General features: G+C 39.7%; 1 protein-coding gene across 3 annotated transcripts in view; it reads left to right on the plus strand.

Moving 5' to 3' along the window:
- Nucleotides 1-1,293: 1,293 nt before the first annotated feature.
- TFDP1 (transcription factor Dp-1) overlaps nucleotides 1,294-16,983 on the plus strand; it is a 47,483-nt gene continuing 31,793 nt past the window's right edge. For all 3 annotated transcript variants that reach the window (XR_008489319.1, XM_054391544.1, XM_054391557.1), the window contains exons 1-2: nucleotides 1,294-1,370; nucleotides 15,435-15,501. Coding sequence is in view for 2 of the 3 variants with exons in the window: in XM_054391544.1 (XP_054247519.1) it covers nucleotides 1,359-1,370; nucleotides 15,435-15,501 (79 nt within the window). In the remaining variant the exon portion in view is untranslated. The remainder of the gene's footprint in view (nucleotides 1,371-15,434; nucleotides 15,502-16,983) is intronic.

Below are 16,983 nucleotides of genomic sequence, written 5' to 3' on the forward strand. Positions count from 1 at the left end.
GCAGGCCTGTGCGGGGCGGCTGGCCGGGAGCCCGCCAGGCTGGCGACCGGTGGGGGCAGAGGCGGGCTGGGAAGTGACAGCCCGCCAAGGGAGACCCTTCCTCACCCACACCCCCTTCCCCGGAGCAGCGGAGATGGGGGCGGTCCCTGCCGGCCCCCCACCCATCCAGAACTGCCGTTGAGGCCGTTGGACTCCCGCCGTCTCCCCCCCACGCCCGGCTCCCTCCTCCCCTGCCCCCTCCCGCCGGGCTCGCCAGGCCCGCGCGCGCCGCCGCCGCACATGTGCAGTTGGGCGCCTCCGCAGCAGCGCGGCGGCGGCGGCAGGCGGGGGGTGCTCCCGCTCCGCGCTCCAGGTCCCTGTCTGGGGGCGGCGGGGGATGGAGCGGGCTCTTTCTGCCTTCGTCCGCTCAGGTGCGGGTAGCCCCGGGCCGGGTTGCACCGGCAGGAGGATGGGGAGCAATGGAGCGGCGGTAGAGGGTGAAGGTGGGATGGGAGGAGGGGGCGCCGCGGGGTGCTGCCGGCGGCGGGCCGAGGATGAGTGTGGGGATGAGGTGGACCCCCTCCACCACACCCGCCGCCCCCTCCCCCTACCGCCGTCGCTACCGCCTGGCGCGTCCCCCCCTTCCTCGTGCCCCCGCCGCCTCTGAGGCGATTAGCGCGGCCCCTCGCTGCTGAGGGGAGGCGGCGTGGGGCTTAGGGCTTTGCCCGGGCGGTGAGGCCCTGGTTGGGGGGCGCGGTGGGGGTGGCGGTCGGGCACTGGGTGGCAAGGCGGGGTGGCGACTGCCTGTCTCTGCCTTTTGGTGCAACGCGGCCCGTCCGCCTGCGAGGACGAGGAGGAGGAGACGGGGGTTGCAAGGCCCCGGGGGGAGCTGGCCCCTGGGGCCTACTTGTGCCTGCTACTGGAAATGGGGGTGGGGAGGAGGAGGCCAAGGGAGTGATCTCTTTCCCCACCGCTTCTGCCCGCGCCCAGCTCTCTGGTGTTGCAAGGGGCGCAGCTGGACAGGGACCGGCCCAGCTTGGGCTGCCTGCTGCCCCGCCGGGATCGGGTACGTGCTGGGGGAAGGGCGCTCCTGCCAGGGGAGGACTCACTCTCCTGTCGGAAAAGGGAGTGTTTCCCACATGGGAGCGCTGGGGTGGGGGCTTAAGACATGAGTGGGTGATGACAGTGAACTTTTTTAAAGACGGTGTTTAAAACACTAAATTGTATTTGTTGGTACTCAATAATTTCAATTGTAAGAACTTTCCCTCACGTTTTGATCGCTGATGTTGTCTTTACTTGCTTTCTAGAAAATAGCATCATTGTCTCTGTGCCCTGCAGCCATCAAGATTTTAAGAGGAGTGATTTTTAGCTTGGGTAACATGGCAAAAGATGTAAGTATATTTGTAGTGCATAATATGTAGAATCATAGGTGATAGGATATTTTTGGTTTTGTTAACCAAACAAGGTCATACTTTATTATAGTTTTCATTAATGAATATATGAAACTTAACTTTATCTACATTGTGCATCAAGCCTAGGCTGTGTTTTCCTGTAGAACTAACAGCATAAACCACCTTTGGATCTGTAGCCATTTTTTCTGAGTAATTACTCTTAAGAATTCACTATGCTCATGAAAACACTTGGGCCATTGACATTAGGTGCATTCATATTGAGTACTATATGTGTATTCATATTGAATACCAAAATAACTTGGTTTTGAATTGTATTAAAAACACAAACAGCAAGTACTGTCCAGATAACTGGGTTTTCATTGACTGCTGTTGTTGACTGTCATTGCCTCGGTTGTGTTCAAGGGCACATCATATATTCAAGCAAGTGAGGAGGGTTCAGTCTACTTACATGATCATTATTTGCCTCTGTCTACCAAAAGATGCTATATAGTATCAGTAAAAACAGACTTTGGGGACTTTCATCATAGACTTCCATTATCACTGATGTTAAGGTTAGTGGCTTTGATTTGGTAATCTATGTCTTGAACCATACTTGTGCTTTACCCATCCAATACTCTTAAAAAAGTAACCATGTTCTGCCATTAAGATGTAATTGATTGGGATTTCACATTTTTTTACTAAAAATTACAGAAGCTAATACTCTATATACACATTAGAACCTATTTCCCCTTAAAAAAACTGAACAGCATACAAGCTGAGAAAAAGTGGTACAATGCAAATTCTTCAACAGTAGGTTACAATGTAATGGAGCCTGGTTAGCTTTCAAATTGCAGGAGTCAGCATGAAGTAGGACTTGATTTAACAAACTGATCTTTTAGAGAATTTTAGTAGCTCAGAAGCAACTGAAAAATATCTTAATGTGCAGAGAAACAACCAAAAATACGTAGTCACTCAAAACTTGCCTGGAAGAGATAAGGGTGGCCAAGTACATTACAGATAGCAGAGTTCAGGGAATGAAAGGCTGTATAAGCGGGAAGAAAATGAAAGAGTAATGTTAGACTTGGAGGTGAAATTGAAACAGTTTAAAGTAATTGAGATACTAAAGTACATTTGTTTAATAGTAGTTTTCTTGTGAGAGATCAACTAAGTAAAGAAGTTCTAGCACCTGGAAACACAGATTAATAGCCTGGAAGGTCTAGGGGAACAGAGTAAGAATAAGGCATCTAATAAAGAACCTAATTATTTAAAATTCTAGCTTATTCTAGAAAAAAGAGTAGTTAAAGGAGGAATACATAACAATAAACTTAAATAAGAAGATACTAAATATAGGGAACCAAGTTGCTTTCACTATCTTTATTACAAGAATTAATAATTGAATTTGGAAAACCAAAAATCTAGTTCAGGTTTTAGGTAAAATTTTAAGTGTACTTGAACACTGGAGCAGGGTAGCTAGAAAGTGTATGAAATCTTAAGTGAAGGATTGTCTAACCTGTTCTTAAAAACCTCTACACATACTTAATCCTGCCTCAGGGAAGAAAGATGAACTACTTACCTTTTTGCAGACTGTTACATACCCACCATTACATGATGTCTAAAATAAGTAATGAATGCTGGGAAATCATAAATTTCGAGTTATAGTTACAGGCCCTGTTAGGTTTGATTTAATATTAAAAAATGGTGAGGCTAATTGTTACAAGGCTTTTTAGCTTTTCAGAAGGGAGGAGATTTATTCCCATGTATTTTGTCCAAAATCCAGGATTTCTTCATAGTCAGTAGTAGAATTGATCATGATAGAGACAGTATCACTGCATTTCTGGGTGCTGAGTCTTTGAAGACCTGCACTGCTATAAATTTAAACATTCTGACATGGAAATATTCCTATGATTAACGGCTTGTGGTTCTGCCATGTCACCTATCAAGTGTACTATGAGATGTAGTGGTGAAGAAGATGGCATAATTGATGAATGCTCCTGCCCCTTCCTTCCCTTTTTCTCAGCAGAGTTGAGATGGATAAACTGTGGTAAGGGTTGTGCTGCTAAGATGCCGAGTCTGGGCTTCAGGAGGCATTTATGTGGCCAAGCATGCTTCAATGTGCTCTAGCCTGGGAATGCAAGCTCAGTGTGCATCCCACTCTTACCCTGCACTGCTGGGGCCAGTGCTTGCTCTGGTGGTGGTGAAGCAAGCAGCCCTGCAGAAGAGGAAGGTGTGGAGCCAAGGTGGCACAAGAGAACATGCTCCTACTGAGCCCTTCCCACCTGTCACAGGGGAGTGCTTCTCTTCTTTAGTTACTTGCTTCCAGCTCTTCTGATACTTTCTTATAAAAACTGATTTGTGCAAAAAGTGAAATATTTAAAAAGTTTGCAAAATGAGACTTTACTGAAGAACTGAACACATGAAAGAATTGAGCCCAATGAAATGTTTTTATAAAGGATTAAATAATTACAAAAGTACTGATAAGCTGGCAAGATGCTGCTTATTATGCATTTGACCCAAGTCTGAATTCTGTTAAATATTACTTTAAAATGTATGCATCACATATTTTCCAAATGTACAATGAAAAGAAAATAAGCAACAAAGCGTTGATTTTAAAAATTTTATTTATTTTTCAAAAATAGTTTGCTTTCCTTGGCAGTGGTCAGGAAGCTATAAGGAGAGGAAAACCCCAAAAACATTCATATGTAGCAGCTTAATTAAGAGCCTGCAGGTGGAGTTTAAGAGCATAATCACAAGCAGTGTTATAGCTGGATAAGTTGAAAAATAATAATGGAAAAAGAAATACTAGCTTGTGAAGGTTAAAGTATAAGCGTATATCAGTTTGTTTTTTTTAAACTGTTACATAAAAGGTAAATGTAAAGGGGAAAAAAGGAACAAACTAATTTTTCAGTATAATGGTAATGAGTGTAGCCATTTTTGGGTTTATGTAAATGGGCATTGTGTGAAGCTGAGAAGCAATTCTAACAGTCAGGCAAATTGGCCATGGAATATCACATTCAATTCAGAAGGTCTTGGTTACTAGAAAGGCTATTTTTTGGTGTGATTTAAAGAAACAGTGAAAAAAAACCAGTTGCATGGATGAGGGAGCACCAACTACAGCATCCTAAGGTCTTGTATACCTTGGGAATGGAATCATTGTATTGCTTGGAAGAGGCAAAGTGACAAATTGAGATCTGTAGAGTTTGGTACGGTTTGACATGCACATTTTTTTCTGTATGGGAAATTTCTTGGTCTGAAGCACAGGTAATCATTGCATGCAGACAATCTCTGGAAACTCCAGTTTAGCCAGTATTCCTGTTTCTGGTTAATCTGTCAGTCTCTAAGTCTTTGGTGAGTCTACTGTAAACTCTTCCACTGTTTACAAATGTGGCACCTTCCAGGCAGGAGCTGAAGGAGCCAAATGTACACATGGAGGTCCTAGCTGACTTGTGCTGCTTGCTGGTTTCATGGGATTAATAGTTTGGTGGGTTGTACAGTTCCCTAAGTGAAATAGTGACCTGTCTATCCTTGGTGTTCTTAAAACTTAGGCAGAATGCAGCATCCGAAGAAGAAGCAGGAATTAGAGTAGGAAGAAAGTAAATTTGGTAACTTAATCTTTTGTTTTCCAACTCCCAGCGTCAGACTGAGGACTACTTGCTGGCTGCTTCTATATTTAGCTATATATTGAGAATTACCTGTGAACTAAAAAGATAAATACTGTTTTACTATTGCTAGTTAACATACCTTCCAGCACTAAGAGTTTCTGAACTGTAGCTGAAGATCCAACTTGTGGTGTGACCCTCTTTCTTCTCTTAGTTGCTCTTGTTGCAAATAAGCTGTGGAAGCCTCTTAACCAGTCATTGTGACTCTTAAGACCCACTGTTAAACAGAGGAGATGCAGGAGTCAATTGCAGGAACTGGTTTTTATTTGACAGGATAGTCAAATGTATAGTCTTACAGCAAGTACTGAGGAGACGGGATAGAAAAAGGAGTGAGTAAGATTCCTTCTGATCTCAAAAAAGACATACATCTGAATAGTTAGTTACATGAATTACATACTTTATATAATAGCAGTTGCCGCAGTGTTAACGAATGTTTCAGTTGTTTGGCATGGACTGTTCACAGTTAAATAAAAATTGTTCATAAAGAACATACAGTTGAAAGTGAATTTGGTGTGTCACAAACTTTTAAAACTGACACTGTTAGTCTTCAGAATTTCTCAGTCTAAAATTTCTTTCTTGAACCATTTCATAGGTTGCCAACAGTGGTATTGACTTTGGAACCACTTGTTCTAAAATTAGATTTTAAAATATTGTTTACATGATATTTTATTATACTGTCATCTTTTGCTTGAGTTTACTTTGGGGGGTTTTCTCTTAATCCCCACTTTGCATAAAACTTACTGTATCTTTAGTATTTCATGGTACTTTGATTAATCTCACCAAGTAGTAGTTGTGGCCTATGTTTATTTTACAGGGAAGCCATGTGCACATCTGAGGTCACTGTAACAAGTTCTGCCTGCACAAAGTTCAGCACCTGATCTCACATTACTGTTTAAGAGATCGAGGGATGTAGAGATGAACATTGATGGTTTATTTTAATTGAGTATTCAGAACACATTTGGGTATCTAATCCGATGAATTTATTGGACAGTATGAATGAATAATTTGCTCAAATAATATTTAAGACCCCCTGCAGCAAACTAATTTCTTTCTGTAACTTTACTGGATAGGTCAGCATTTCTGCTAAATTTGGGGAAAAGTAGATCTGTGCTTCTGTATATTTTACCAGAGCAGCACAAAGGTTGTACTTTTTAATAGCTTCCATATAATGCTTCTACATCAATCTTGAGCAAGTCTTTGTCATCTGAAAAAGTTATGTTTGGGGTGGATTAAAAAATGTCTAATGGAGATAGGAAATGATGCATTTTTGATCTTTTTTACATGATGCACTTTCAATGCCTAGAAAATACTGAGAAGTCTTCAAAACCACTTCTGATACTTTTCTTAAAGTATTGGTGTGTGCTGCTTCTTTTATGTTTATTTTTGGTTACATGCTGGGAATTTCAGTGAGGCAGACTAGAGAAGTTAAGTCTTTAGTGGCTCTCAGGTGGTTCATGCACCTTTTTTGATACCATTTTAGTTCAGTGACTTCTTGGTAGCTTGATCTATTTCTGCTTGCCTTTAATGAGTTCTTACATGTTCAGATGATTACTAACTGAAGACCAAATAATTATGAAATTAGGTCTTCTATAAAGGCATTTTGGTCTGGGATTTTGAATGTTAATTTTTAAAAATGGGCTTTCTAGAAGAAAGCAGAAGGAAAGTGATCTTTAAGCTCTCCTTTTTGTATTCCAAATACACAGTAAGAGTTTCCTTTTATATATTTATATATATTTACACACACACACGTTTATTTGTGTTTATATCAGAAAATAGCAACTCAGAAGTTTGTGTAAAACGTTTTCTTGTAGCCTTTAAATGTTTAACTCAGTGTCATTCAATAGCAGTGGCTCTCTTATTTTTAGTGCTACTTAGTAAATAACCTGCTCTGACAACATGCTAAACAAAAATACAGCTTTTAAAAGTTAGGTTACACTAGGGATCACTTATTTCAGTGTTTGTATTTTCTTGCCTGGATATCATTTCATTGAGATTTTTTGTGGCTAATTAGAAGTGGGAGGAAAAATGGGCCAGTATTTGCTAAACATTCTCTATGTTGAAGTGGTTCTCAGACTGATAGCAGACAACTTGATTTTAAAGGTTAACGGTGGTCCATATCCCAAACCCGCAGATGGCTACTTGTCTTGTGTTGCATTACATTACATTTTCTAAATGTCCCAGTATTGCATTAGTGGTTACACAGAATTGCTTGAAAATTATGTTGAGGGCCACTGTAGCTTCATAGTACACTGATAAGAAGGTTGATGAGGCAAATGGTTTCAGAATGAGTCCTGTTTAACATTACTTGTCGATTTCAGCTCTGGCTCAGATGCTGTTGAACAAACAGCTGTGAAGATTTGATTTGGCTGTAAAAACAGAAGTCTGTTAAGGTCAAAGCTAGAATAGCACCAGGAGATAGTTGTGGAAGTGGCTGTTGTTGGTCTCTCTCTGTATATAAGTATTTAGTCTAGGAGGACACAAAACAATGATTTTATTTTCTAATTGGTTTATGTAGTAAAGTGGCAAAGCAGCGGTTTGGTGATATTCACACTAAGAATCTCATGCTAAATTTTGCTTCATTCTTACAGCTTTGCAATTAGTTTTGGAAGTGTCAGCTTTTAAGTTTTGCAGGGATTGTTTTGCTTGGGTGATTGAATGACTATAAGAAACAATAGAGTATAGTGATTTTTTAACTCCTGTGGTGTTTTTGATCTGCACAGTTGCTTAAACTGGACCACAATTTGACTCATCTTCAAAATTAATTTTTCATTTAATTTTTGCTGCTCTCCAGATTCTGTGCTCTGTTCAGAAAACGAATGGTCTTGACATAGTCTGCAATAAGGAGCCATCAGGTGTCATTCTGTGTGTACTCGTTATCCAACTTAGGTGCAGTGTCAGTGCAGCCTGTGTCCAGACCAAAGATTGACAATGCTTAACCAACCTGCATTTAATTTTTACCATCATAATTTTGTGTGATCCAGATCTTTAATATCTAGTGCTTTGATGATACCTTGCTAATTAAGGTGCTAGTAATTGAAGTATACTTTTTGGAAAACTCATAAAATAAGATCAAAGAATTGTTTCAGTTGGAAAAGACCTCTAAGATTGAGTCTTTTCCATCAACCTAAGACCACCATGGCCATTAAACCTGAAGTGTCATGTCCACATGTTTCTTGAGCACCTATTTTTACCACTTCTGTGGTATAGCTCATTCTAGAGTAATTGACAAACGCATTCAAGTTGAAGATGATGCCATGAACTGAGGATGTGATACGATCTTTTGTTCTAGAAGGTGGCTACTGAGTAAAAGGACACATCTGAGAATTTTGCAAGATCAGACTCTGTAGCCTGACTTCAAAAGTTCTTTTATATTAATGTTTTACGGCAAAGAATAGTTCTCACTGATTTCATGTGCAAAACAAAAAGCAGATGTTTTAAATTTAAAAACTTTCTTTACTTACCTGCAATACTCAGCTTCATATTTTAATTGCTTTTAATTCTTACTAAAAATTAAGTTGGATGTCCCATAAAAATCTTATCCTTCAGTTATATTGTGATTGATTCCTGCAGCATGTTTGCTCTGATACCTCAATGAGATGAGAATCCAATAGCAAGAATAATGTATTGTCATCTTGTTACAAATGGCATTTGCATATGGGTAGAGATGGAAGAAGATTCAAGGTTGCTTAAACAGCAGTATTTCTGAGTATAAGCTTTTCTCTGCTTAATAGGCTTGCTATTTTGCCAGTGTGCATTTGTTGCTTCTTGATACTAAAATATGGCAAAGAAGCCTCTACATTGTTAGTGAAGTGGCACATAGTAAAATTGCGTGGCATTCACACATTTATTGCCTTTACATCTATTGCCTACTCTTAAACAGTAAAATCGCCAGGGATCATCTTTCTGTATGGATCAAGGTAGATGCAGTTTGCACCAAGATGTGTGGTTGGTTGTTAGTAGGCTTTGCAAATGCCTATCAACAGGAGAGGCATTCTCCTGATAATCTTTGACAAACTCTGGAAGGAAATGTACTCTAATGGGAATACTTTTTTCCATTTTCTGGTTCTGCCTTTACTACTTCTTTCCTTATTTATTTTGAACTTTCAGTCTGAGTTCCATTTTTATCTACAACTGAAAGTGTAATTTAAAATAGATTGTCTTCTGAATTCCCACATTCTTTCCTTCTCACAGGATCTGATCTTGTTCCATTAAAGCTCTTTTAGGTTCTCACCAGGTCTGTTGCCTGTGATTTCTCAATGACTCTGTTTCTCTACCTCATCTGCCATCTTCCATCTAATTTTCTGGTTCACTTTGTCTCTTTCTCAGCTAGTTCCAAAATTGTCTGTTTTTCTATCTGTCCCATTCCAACTTTCATTCTTTAACCATTATATATTTGGTGCCTACGTCTCTGTGTTGTTGTCAAATGCAGTCCTGTGCCTCAATCTTGGGGGTTTAATTTGCTGTTTGCAACTTAAAAGTTCTATTCTAAGAAATACCTTCTGGCAAATATTTCAGTTTCTGTTTATCTCTATCCTGTATGCCCTTCTTTCAGTTGTTTTTCAGGAAGTATACTTAAAATGGGAAAGACAGAAGATATATTTCTTTGGCCCAAAAGCACCCTTCTGTTTCCCACGTTTACTCATCTGACAGTGATGAGGGGGACCTTTCCTCTCTGTTTAACCTTTTGTTTTAAAACTTGGTTCAGTTTCACTGTAGTCAAGCTTCTTGGTTATGACTTTATAGGATCTTTGTCTTTCAGTCCAAATTCATCCTGTGTCTTTTCTATTTAGTTTAAAGGTTTAGTGAGTAATTTTATGCAAGTTTTTATTAAGAAATTGAGTTGTTGGTCTGGAAAGCTGTGGAAGAAATGAAACTTTTGTTGTTAGGCTTTTGAGTTTCTAGTGCATTACTCCAGAGACCACAAATAGTAGTTTGTAAGATATTAAATTATTCTGTAATTGTCTGCAGTAAGGGATTTTTTTTTTTTTTAGTAGTAGTAAGTGGAATTCTCTGCATTTTTAGCAAGTTTTGTATCAGATTAACTTTAATCCCAACAAAAATATATTTTCCAATTTACTATCTTTCAGGCTGAGGGCACTTGTAATGCTTCTCAGCTTTTACTTGTAAACAAAACAAAAATAGACTTCCTGATCCGTATGACTGCTGATGATCTCATAGCAGTCCAAAATTGAATTTTTGATGTGTTTAGCCCATCCGTTGATTTTTATTCCTTAGGAGTTCTGAATAATATGATGAGATAAAGCCTGGGTGATGGCTGGGGTCTCAGCTCCAACACAGCTTCTACAGTTAAAATTAGTGTATTTACTAATTTGTACAATGGTCTTTAAAAACTTATTCCTTTGATCTGTGGAAAGCTCTTAAGTTAATATCTACAGTTTAGATATTTTGAGTGTCAAAAGCTATTTTTAAAAATTAATGTTGTTTTTATGTAATGTAAAAAGAATAAAGGATATATTCCCTGTTAAGGAGTTTCTTTGTGTAGCCATAGAGAGTATACATCGCCAGTCTGTCTCTCTGAAGAGGACAATGCTACACTGTGAAGCTGCATGCACTTAATAAGCTTTCAGAATCAGATATTGAGCATGATACTATTTCTAGGAGCTCTGGTGTTATCTTCAGAGGAAGTAAATGAATTAGAGAACCATGAGAAGAACATGATGTGGAACATGGAAAAAATTATATTATCAGGTGAAAAAAATAATTTGTTGCAACTAGCTTGATAAGGCCTGAAAAATCCATGTATTTTCCTATCAGAAAATAGAATTTCCTTGATGTCTAAACCTTTCTTGGCAGAAAATTGCTTTTCCTTAGGAGAAAATCAAATATTTCCTGCAGATTTGTGTGTTTGGTTTTTTTTATTTACTTGGGGCTTTGGTTGGTTGGTTGGGGGGTGTTTGCTTTATTTGCTTATTTTGTGAATCTGTGCCTATGATATACCTAATTGGCACTATTGGTCACATTTTCCTCTATTTTCTTTTTTTTTGGGTGCTGCACTATGCTCTGTAGGTTATGGAGGAGTAATCCTGTTCTCTCCTTGAAAAATAGTGGGAATTTCTTCAAAATACACACAGATTTTTTTTTTTAAATAGTATTTCCATTTTAGAATAAATATTAAAGTTTTTCTTTTAAATTTTCTCTCATCAGGAGCTTGTAACTGACTAAGGAGACTTGAAAGTTGCAATAAATATTTATAACTGTAGAATTAAGTAGTGCATCCAGAAGTGTGAAGGGTATGCTGAAGGTGGGATAACAGATTTTTTGCTAGAAATCAGTTTTCCTGCCCTGAATAAGGGCAGCTGGGGTTGCTGTTTGCTGTGGGATTTGGTAGTATTCTTTCCAAGTAGTTTTCTTGGAGTTTTTCCTAGGCATACTCTTATGAATGAGTTGAGTATTTGCCAGCCATTTTAACTGCTAGAGTGGAACCTTTAGTTAGACACTGATGTCTAAAGGTGGTGGAAATTAAACTGCTGGTACTCTTCATAAGTGTGGTGATTCTGGAGAGAGTGGTTCTTGTTCTGTTTTTTCTCAAATTCTCTTTTCTTACTGATTAAATGCAGTGTTTTTCCCAGATGTTCTCCAATTTGTCAGTGGCTTAGGTAATTTAAGTCACACAAAAGCATGGGTAAGGGCATATAGCACTAACTTAACTCTGCTAGATTAGATCGTGGGTTTTGGAGTTACATATTGGTTTGGGTAATACTTTTCACTGTAAATTTTAATTATGTAGAATGAGACTTGAAGTTTGAGAGTGTTACTGTGGTAGTTGGTTGACTATGTAAGGATGAAATTAATTAATAGAAATTATTTGAGACAGAAGAATAGTGAAGAGGTGATTTGGTACAGTCAGCATGGCTTCACCAAGGGCAAATCCTGCCTGACAAACCTGGTGGCCTTCTATGAACAGGTGACAACATTAATAGATGAGGGGAGAGCAACTGATGTCATTTACCTGGACCTGAGCAAAGCCTTTGACACTGTCCCACACCACATCCTGGTCTCCAAACTGGTGACACATGGGTTTGATGGGTGGACCACGAGATGGATACAGAACTGGCTTGATGGTTGCTCCCAAAGAGCGGCTGTCAATGGCTCCATGTCCCAGTGGAGGCCAGTGACAAGTGGAGTCCCTCAGGGATCAGTCCTGGGACCAGTCTTGTTCAGCATCTTTGTCAGTGACATGGACAGAGGCATTGAGTGCACCCTCAGCAGGTTTGCTGATGACACCAAGCTGTGTGGTGCAGCTGGAGGGAAGGGATGGCATCCAGAGGGAGCTTGACAGGCTGGAGAGGTGGGCACAAGCCAACCTCATGAGGTTCAACAAGACCAAGTGCAGAGTCCTGCATCTGGGTCGAGGCAATCCCAAGCACAAATACAGGCTGGGCAGTGACTGGCTGGAAAGCAGCCCTGAGGAGAGGGACTTGGGGGTGCTGGTGGACGAGAAACTCAACATGAGCTGTCAGTGTGCACTTGCAGCCCAGAAAGCCAACCAGATCCTGGGCTGCATCAGGAGAACTGTGGCCAGCAGGTCAAGGGAGGTGATTCTCCCCCTCTACTCAGCTCTGGTGAGACCCCACCTGGAGTACTGCATCCAGTTCTGGAGCCCCTATTACAAGAGGGATATGGACATGCTGGAATGTGTCCAGAGGAGGGTCACGAGGATGATCAGAGGGCTGGAGCACCTCTCCTATGAGGACAGACTGAAAGAGTTGGGGCTGTTCAGTCTGGAGAAGAGAAGGCTCCGAGGTGACCTTATTATGGCTTTTCAATATCTGAAGGGGGCCTACAAGAAAGCTGGGGAGGGACTTTTTAGGCTATCAGGTAGTGACAGGACTAGGGGGAATGGAACAAAGCTGGAAATGGGGAGATTCAGAGTGGATGTGAGGAAGAAGTTCTTCACCATGAGAGTGGTGAGAGCCTGGAATGGGTTGTCCAGGGAGGTGGTTGGAGCCCCATCCCTGGAGGTGTTTAAGGCCAGGCTGGATGAGGCTCTGGCCAGCCTGATGTAGTGTGAGGTGTCCCTGCCCATGGCAGGGGGGTTGGAACTAGATGATCCTTGTGGTCCCTTCCAACCCTGACTCATTCTATAATTCTGTGATTTATTGGAGAAGAAAATGGAAAAGGACCAATAAGTAATTGATTACTGAATTGCCTAAATTGCTCATTACTAAGATGATGATTTGCATCTAATACTTGGATTTGAGCTACTTAAATATTTGGTTTTGGCTTACCACTATAACTGACATGTGAACTTGATACAAATTTGCTTTTATGTATTTAACTGATGAATGGATTTAATTCAAAATTATTAAATGAAAGGCATAGATTCAAACAGACATTTTCTTGGTCGTTCACTGTTCACAAACTCCATGTATTAAATGCTTTTCCAGTCTCATTGGTATGTTTCTATTTATCATGGAAGAAAGAATTGGCAGGAATCCTTGATTACAAACCTCTTTTTTCTGCTGTTAAAGAGAAACTGACCATTTAGAGAAATAACGAGCTTGCACTTCCTGTGGTTTAACACTCTTGTGAAATTGAGGTAGAATAGGAGTATAATGTAACACTTACCAAAAATTCATCTTCGTATGGTACATTAGGTTCCACTGCGCTGGATTGTCGTATTACTGTAGAGTGCTGCTCTGGTAATGCCTTCATGTATGATACTGATTCCATGTTGATGAGTATGCCTTCTTTCTTTGATAATGTCTGATAAGTCTGCTGCCCTTCTGACTTATGTAGTAAGCATGGTGAAGAGGTAGACCTGTAACAAGCACTGGTGCCTGTTGATAGGGCAGTAAAACTCATTTGTTCAAATCAACCTTTGAATATCATACTAATGTTTATAAATATCTTAAGGGTGAGTGTCAAGAAGAGACCAGTCTCTCTTCAGTGGTGCCCCATGACAGGAAACTAGAACACAGCAGGAGTTCCACCTTAACAGGAGGAAAGATTTATTTACTGTGAGGTTGGCAGAGCACTGCAACAGGCTGCCAGGAGAGGTCGTGGAGTCTCCTCTGGAAACTTTCAGAACCCGCCTGGATGAGTTCCTTAGGTGATCTGCTTTGGTAAGGGTGTTGGACTAGATGATCTCCAAAGGTCCCTTGCAATCCCTACCAGTGTATGATTCTGTGAATCCCTGTTGGTACGCAAGATGGAGAACAGGCAGTGTTTGTGTACTGGTGAGTTGTTAGAGTCTCTTTAAAACAATGTCATTTTGGAATTTAGGAGAACAGAAGACAGAACTGCTGCAGGCTCTTCATTCTACCCATCACTTCTGCTGACTCCTCACTTAGGTTTTCTTTGTGCCACCAGGTCCTCATTGCTACCATTACAGGCCACTGCTCTGTGCTTCCCTTAGGAAAATTTCTCTCCTGTTTACTTCCCAGCCTATCCTCAATGCTCGATCATCTTCTTTCCCCACTCCCCTTTAATTTTTGTAAAGTTCTCCATCTTTCCTGAGAAGAGGAAACTATTGCTGTCATACACCTGGAATAATAACAGCACCACAGCATCCTCTAGTGGTGCACTTGGTTTGTTTAACTTCTGACAAAAGTAGGGCTTTTCAGGTAGACTTTAAAGGAAAGGTCTTGCTGCTGACTGACAGCAAAACACTTAAATGTCCCTTGTAGATTGGCAGTAGCCTGCAAATACCACCTATGCACTAAATGCAACTAGGGACTTTGCAGCCTCTGTAACACCATATGCTAAATTATGGTTAATAAAAGGGTTGGCTTTCCTGCTGTTCTTTCTGAATGTATACAGTCTGTGTCCTGTGTTTATTATTTTTTTTCAGAACTGTTTTGTCTGGAAATATCAAGGAATTACTATATCAAGAATTTTCTATCCAAAAATTAATAGTATTTTTTAATAACTTCTACTGTGAGCTTTCTTAAAGGAAACTTGCATGTCATCCTATAGCTCTTTCACTTAAGCGCTCTATATTATGATCTTTAAAAGTATAGTGAAAATCTCAAGGTGTTTCTTCACAATGCCTTTTTTTCTAATTAGAATGGCTTAACATGCTCTCTGCCACCTCTGCTGCATTTTGCTATAATGTTGTTAATTTCTGTAGTAGTGTACACAGAAAATGGGGTAGTGACAGGTGTCTGGTTTTAATTAGAAGGATGTTCAGCTAGATGTTAAAATTGTGCATTTATGCTGTAAGACCTTAGTTGGGACACAAAATAGAAAAGTCTAAACTTATTTCTTGCTTGCTTTTTAAGAACGCAGTATTTATAGAATGAAGTTATTAACATTTAGCAAATACAATGCCACAAATAGATCTGTGACAAAAGAGCAATAGAGACTCCTTTGTGTGTCTTACATCTTTAACAACAAAAAGGCTATCTGTGTGTTTGAATCTAATAAAAGTCAATTTATTTAACAGGCTGGACTGATTGAAGCAAATGGAGAGCTTAAGGTGTTCATAGACCAAAACCTAAGTCCTGGAAAAGGTAAGAACCCAGTTTTGAATAACACTAAATTGCTTGTTTGTTGTTTTGGTTTTTTGGTTTGTGGGGAGGTTTTTTGTTATGGTTATTATTGACTTTAAACATCTTTCTTAACTTTTTTTTAAAGCTTTTCTTAAGCAATCTCTTACATAATCAGCAAGCAAATTATTGGTTTTCTATGGTTTATAACGGTATTTGAACTGTGTGAAGTTCAGTGGTGGTTTGTCATCTATATGTGATATTCTCATTAGTGTAGCTTGTGTTTAAGTATTAAAGATGGTCTAAAATGTATTTTGGTGGACTATGTTTTTTCAAATGGGAAAAATGTAGAGTATGAAAGTTTAAAGTGGGTTTTGACAGTTTTTGTGATGGCAAATCCATACAAGTGCAAAGCTGTCTGAAAGATTACTTTGAACAGAACTATTTTGGATTTGTAGATAATAACTATGTGTCTATGGTAGTATAGTGTAATCAAGCAATTTAATAAAACACAGGTTCTACAGTCAGACTAAGCAATTTAATAAAACACAGGTTCTACAGTCAGACTAACTCAAACTAAGATTGTCTAGACATTTGAGGAGTTAAGAACTAGACTTTGCAATTAGCATTGTTCAGGGGGAAGAAAGAGATGCACCACTGAGTTCCAGTTGCCTGCAGTTCCAGACAGCTATGTCATATAACTTCTTTTATATGATTATGCTACATATGAAACTTAGTTTTTTGTCTCCTGTGTTCTTATGGGAAGTCTTTTTCCATAGTGAGACAGTAGAACTATTCTCTGGTTTCCAGTTAAGGATATTTTTGCCACTTTATACATTTTGCTGGTGTCATTTTTCAGCTTGTTTCCTCCAGTGTGCTTATTCAACATTTATAAAGAGTAGGTATCTTAGTAGTCTTTAGTTTAGCCATTTGTTTTCTAGAATCCTCATCAGATGAGCAGTCCTCTGTGTGTTCCTTATCACTGTTGGATTGCTTTCATCAAATGGAATGTGAGACACTTTGTTTGGAGGCATATACACTACTTTGGTATCAGCCATATATGTACAGAGTTGTCAGTAATTTCTCTGTGTGTCATGTTTGATTCACAGGCATCTTACAGTAGACTTTGGTGAAATGGCAATTTTGCTTTGTTGTTGCTTCTGAGTGATGGTAATTTAATTTATTGTGTTGTGTGACAGATGGTGTGCTTTGATAGACTGTGTACTAAGTAGGGTGAAATTTATTAGGACGCAGTCACCTACTTCTTGTCTCATAAACCTCACTGCTGGCAAAGCTATTGACTTTATGCCATACAGTAGTACTCTCAGATTAACCTGTAGTCCAGTTCAGGTGAACTCCATTAGGCTCTAGCCTTTCGTGTAACGTTTCAGGAAACTCATTCAAGCATTTATTTTCACAGACTGCACAACTTCTAATTTCTGTCACCACCAGTTTTTCTAGGTACATCATATATTTTATTGGGAAATTTGCTAGGCTTTTACATTC

This window comes from Indicator indicator, chromosome 1, assembly GCF_027791375.1.
Source record: "Indicator indicator isolate 239-I01 chromosome 1, UM_Iind_1.1, whole genome shotgun sequence".
Lineage (NCBI taxonomy): Eukaryota > Metazoa > Chordata > Aves > Piciformes > Indicatoridae > Indicator > Indicator indicator.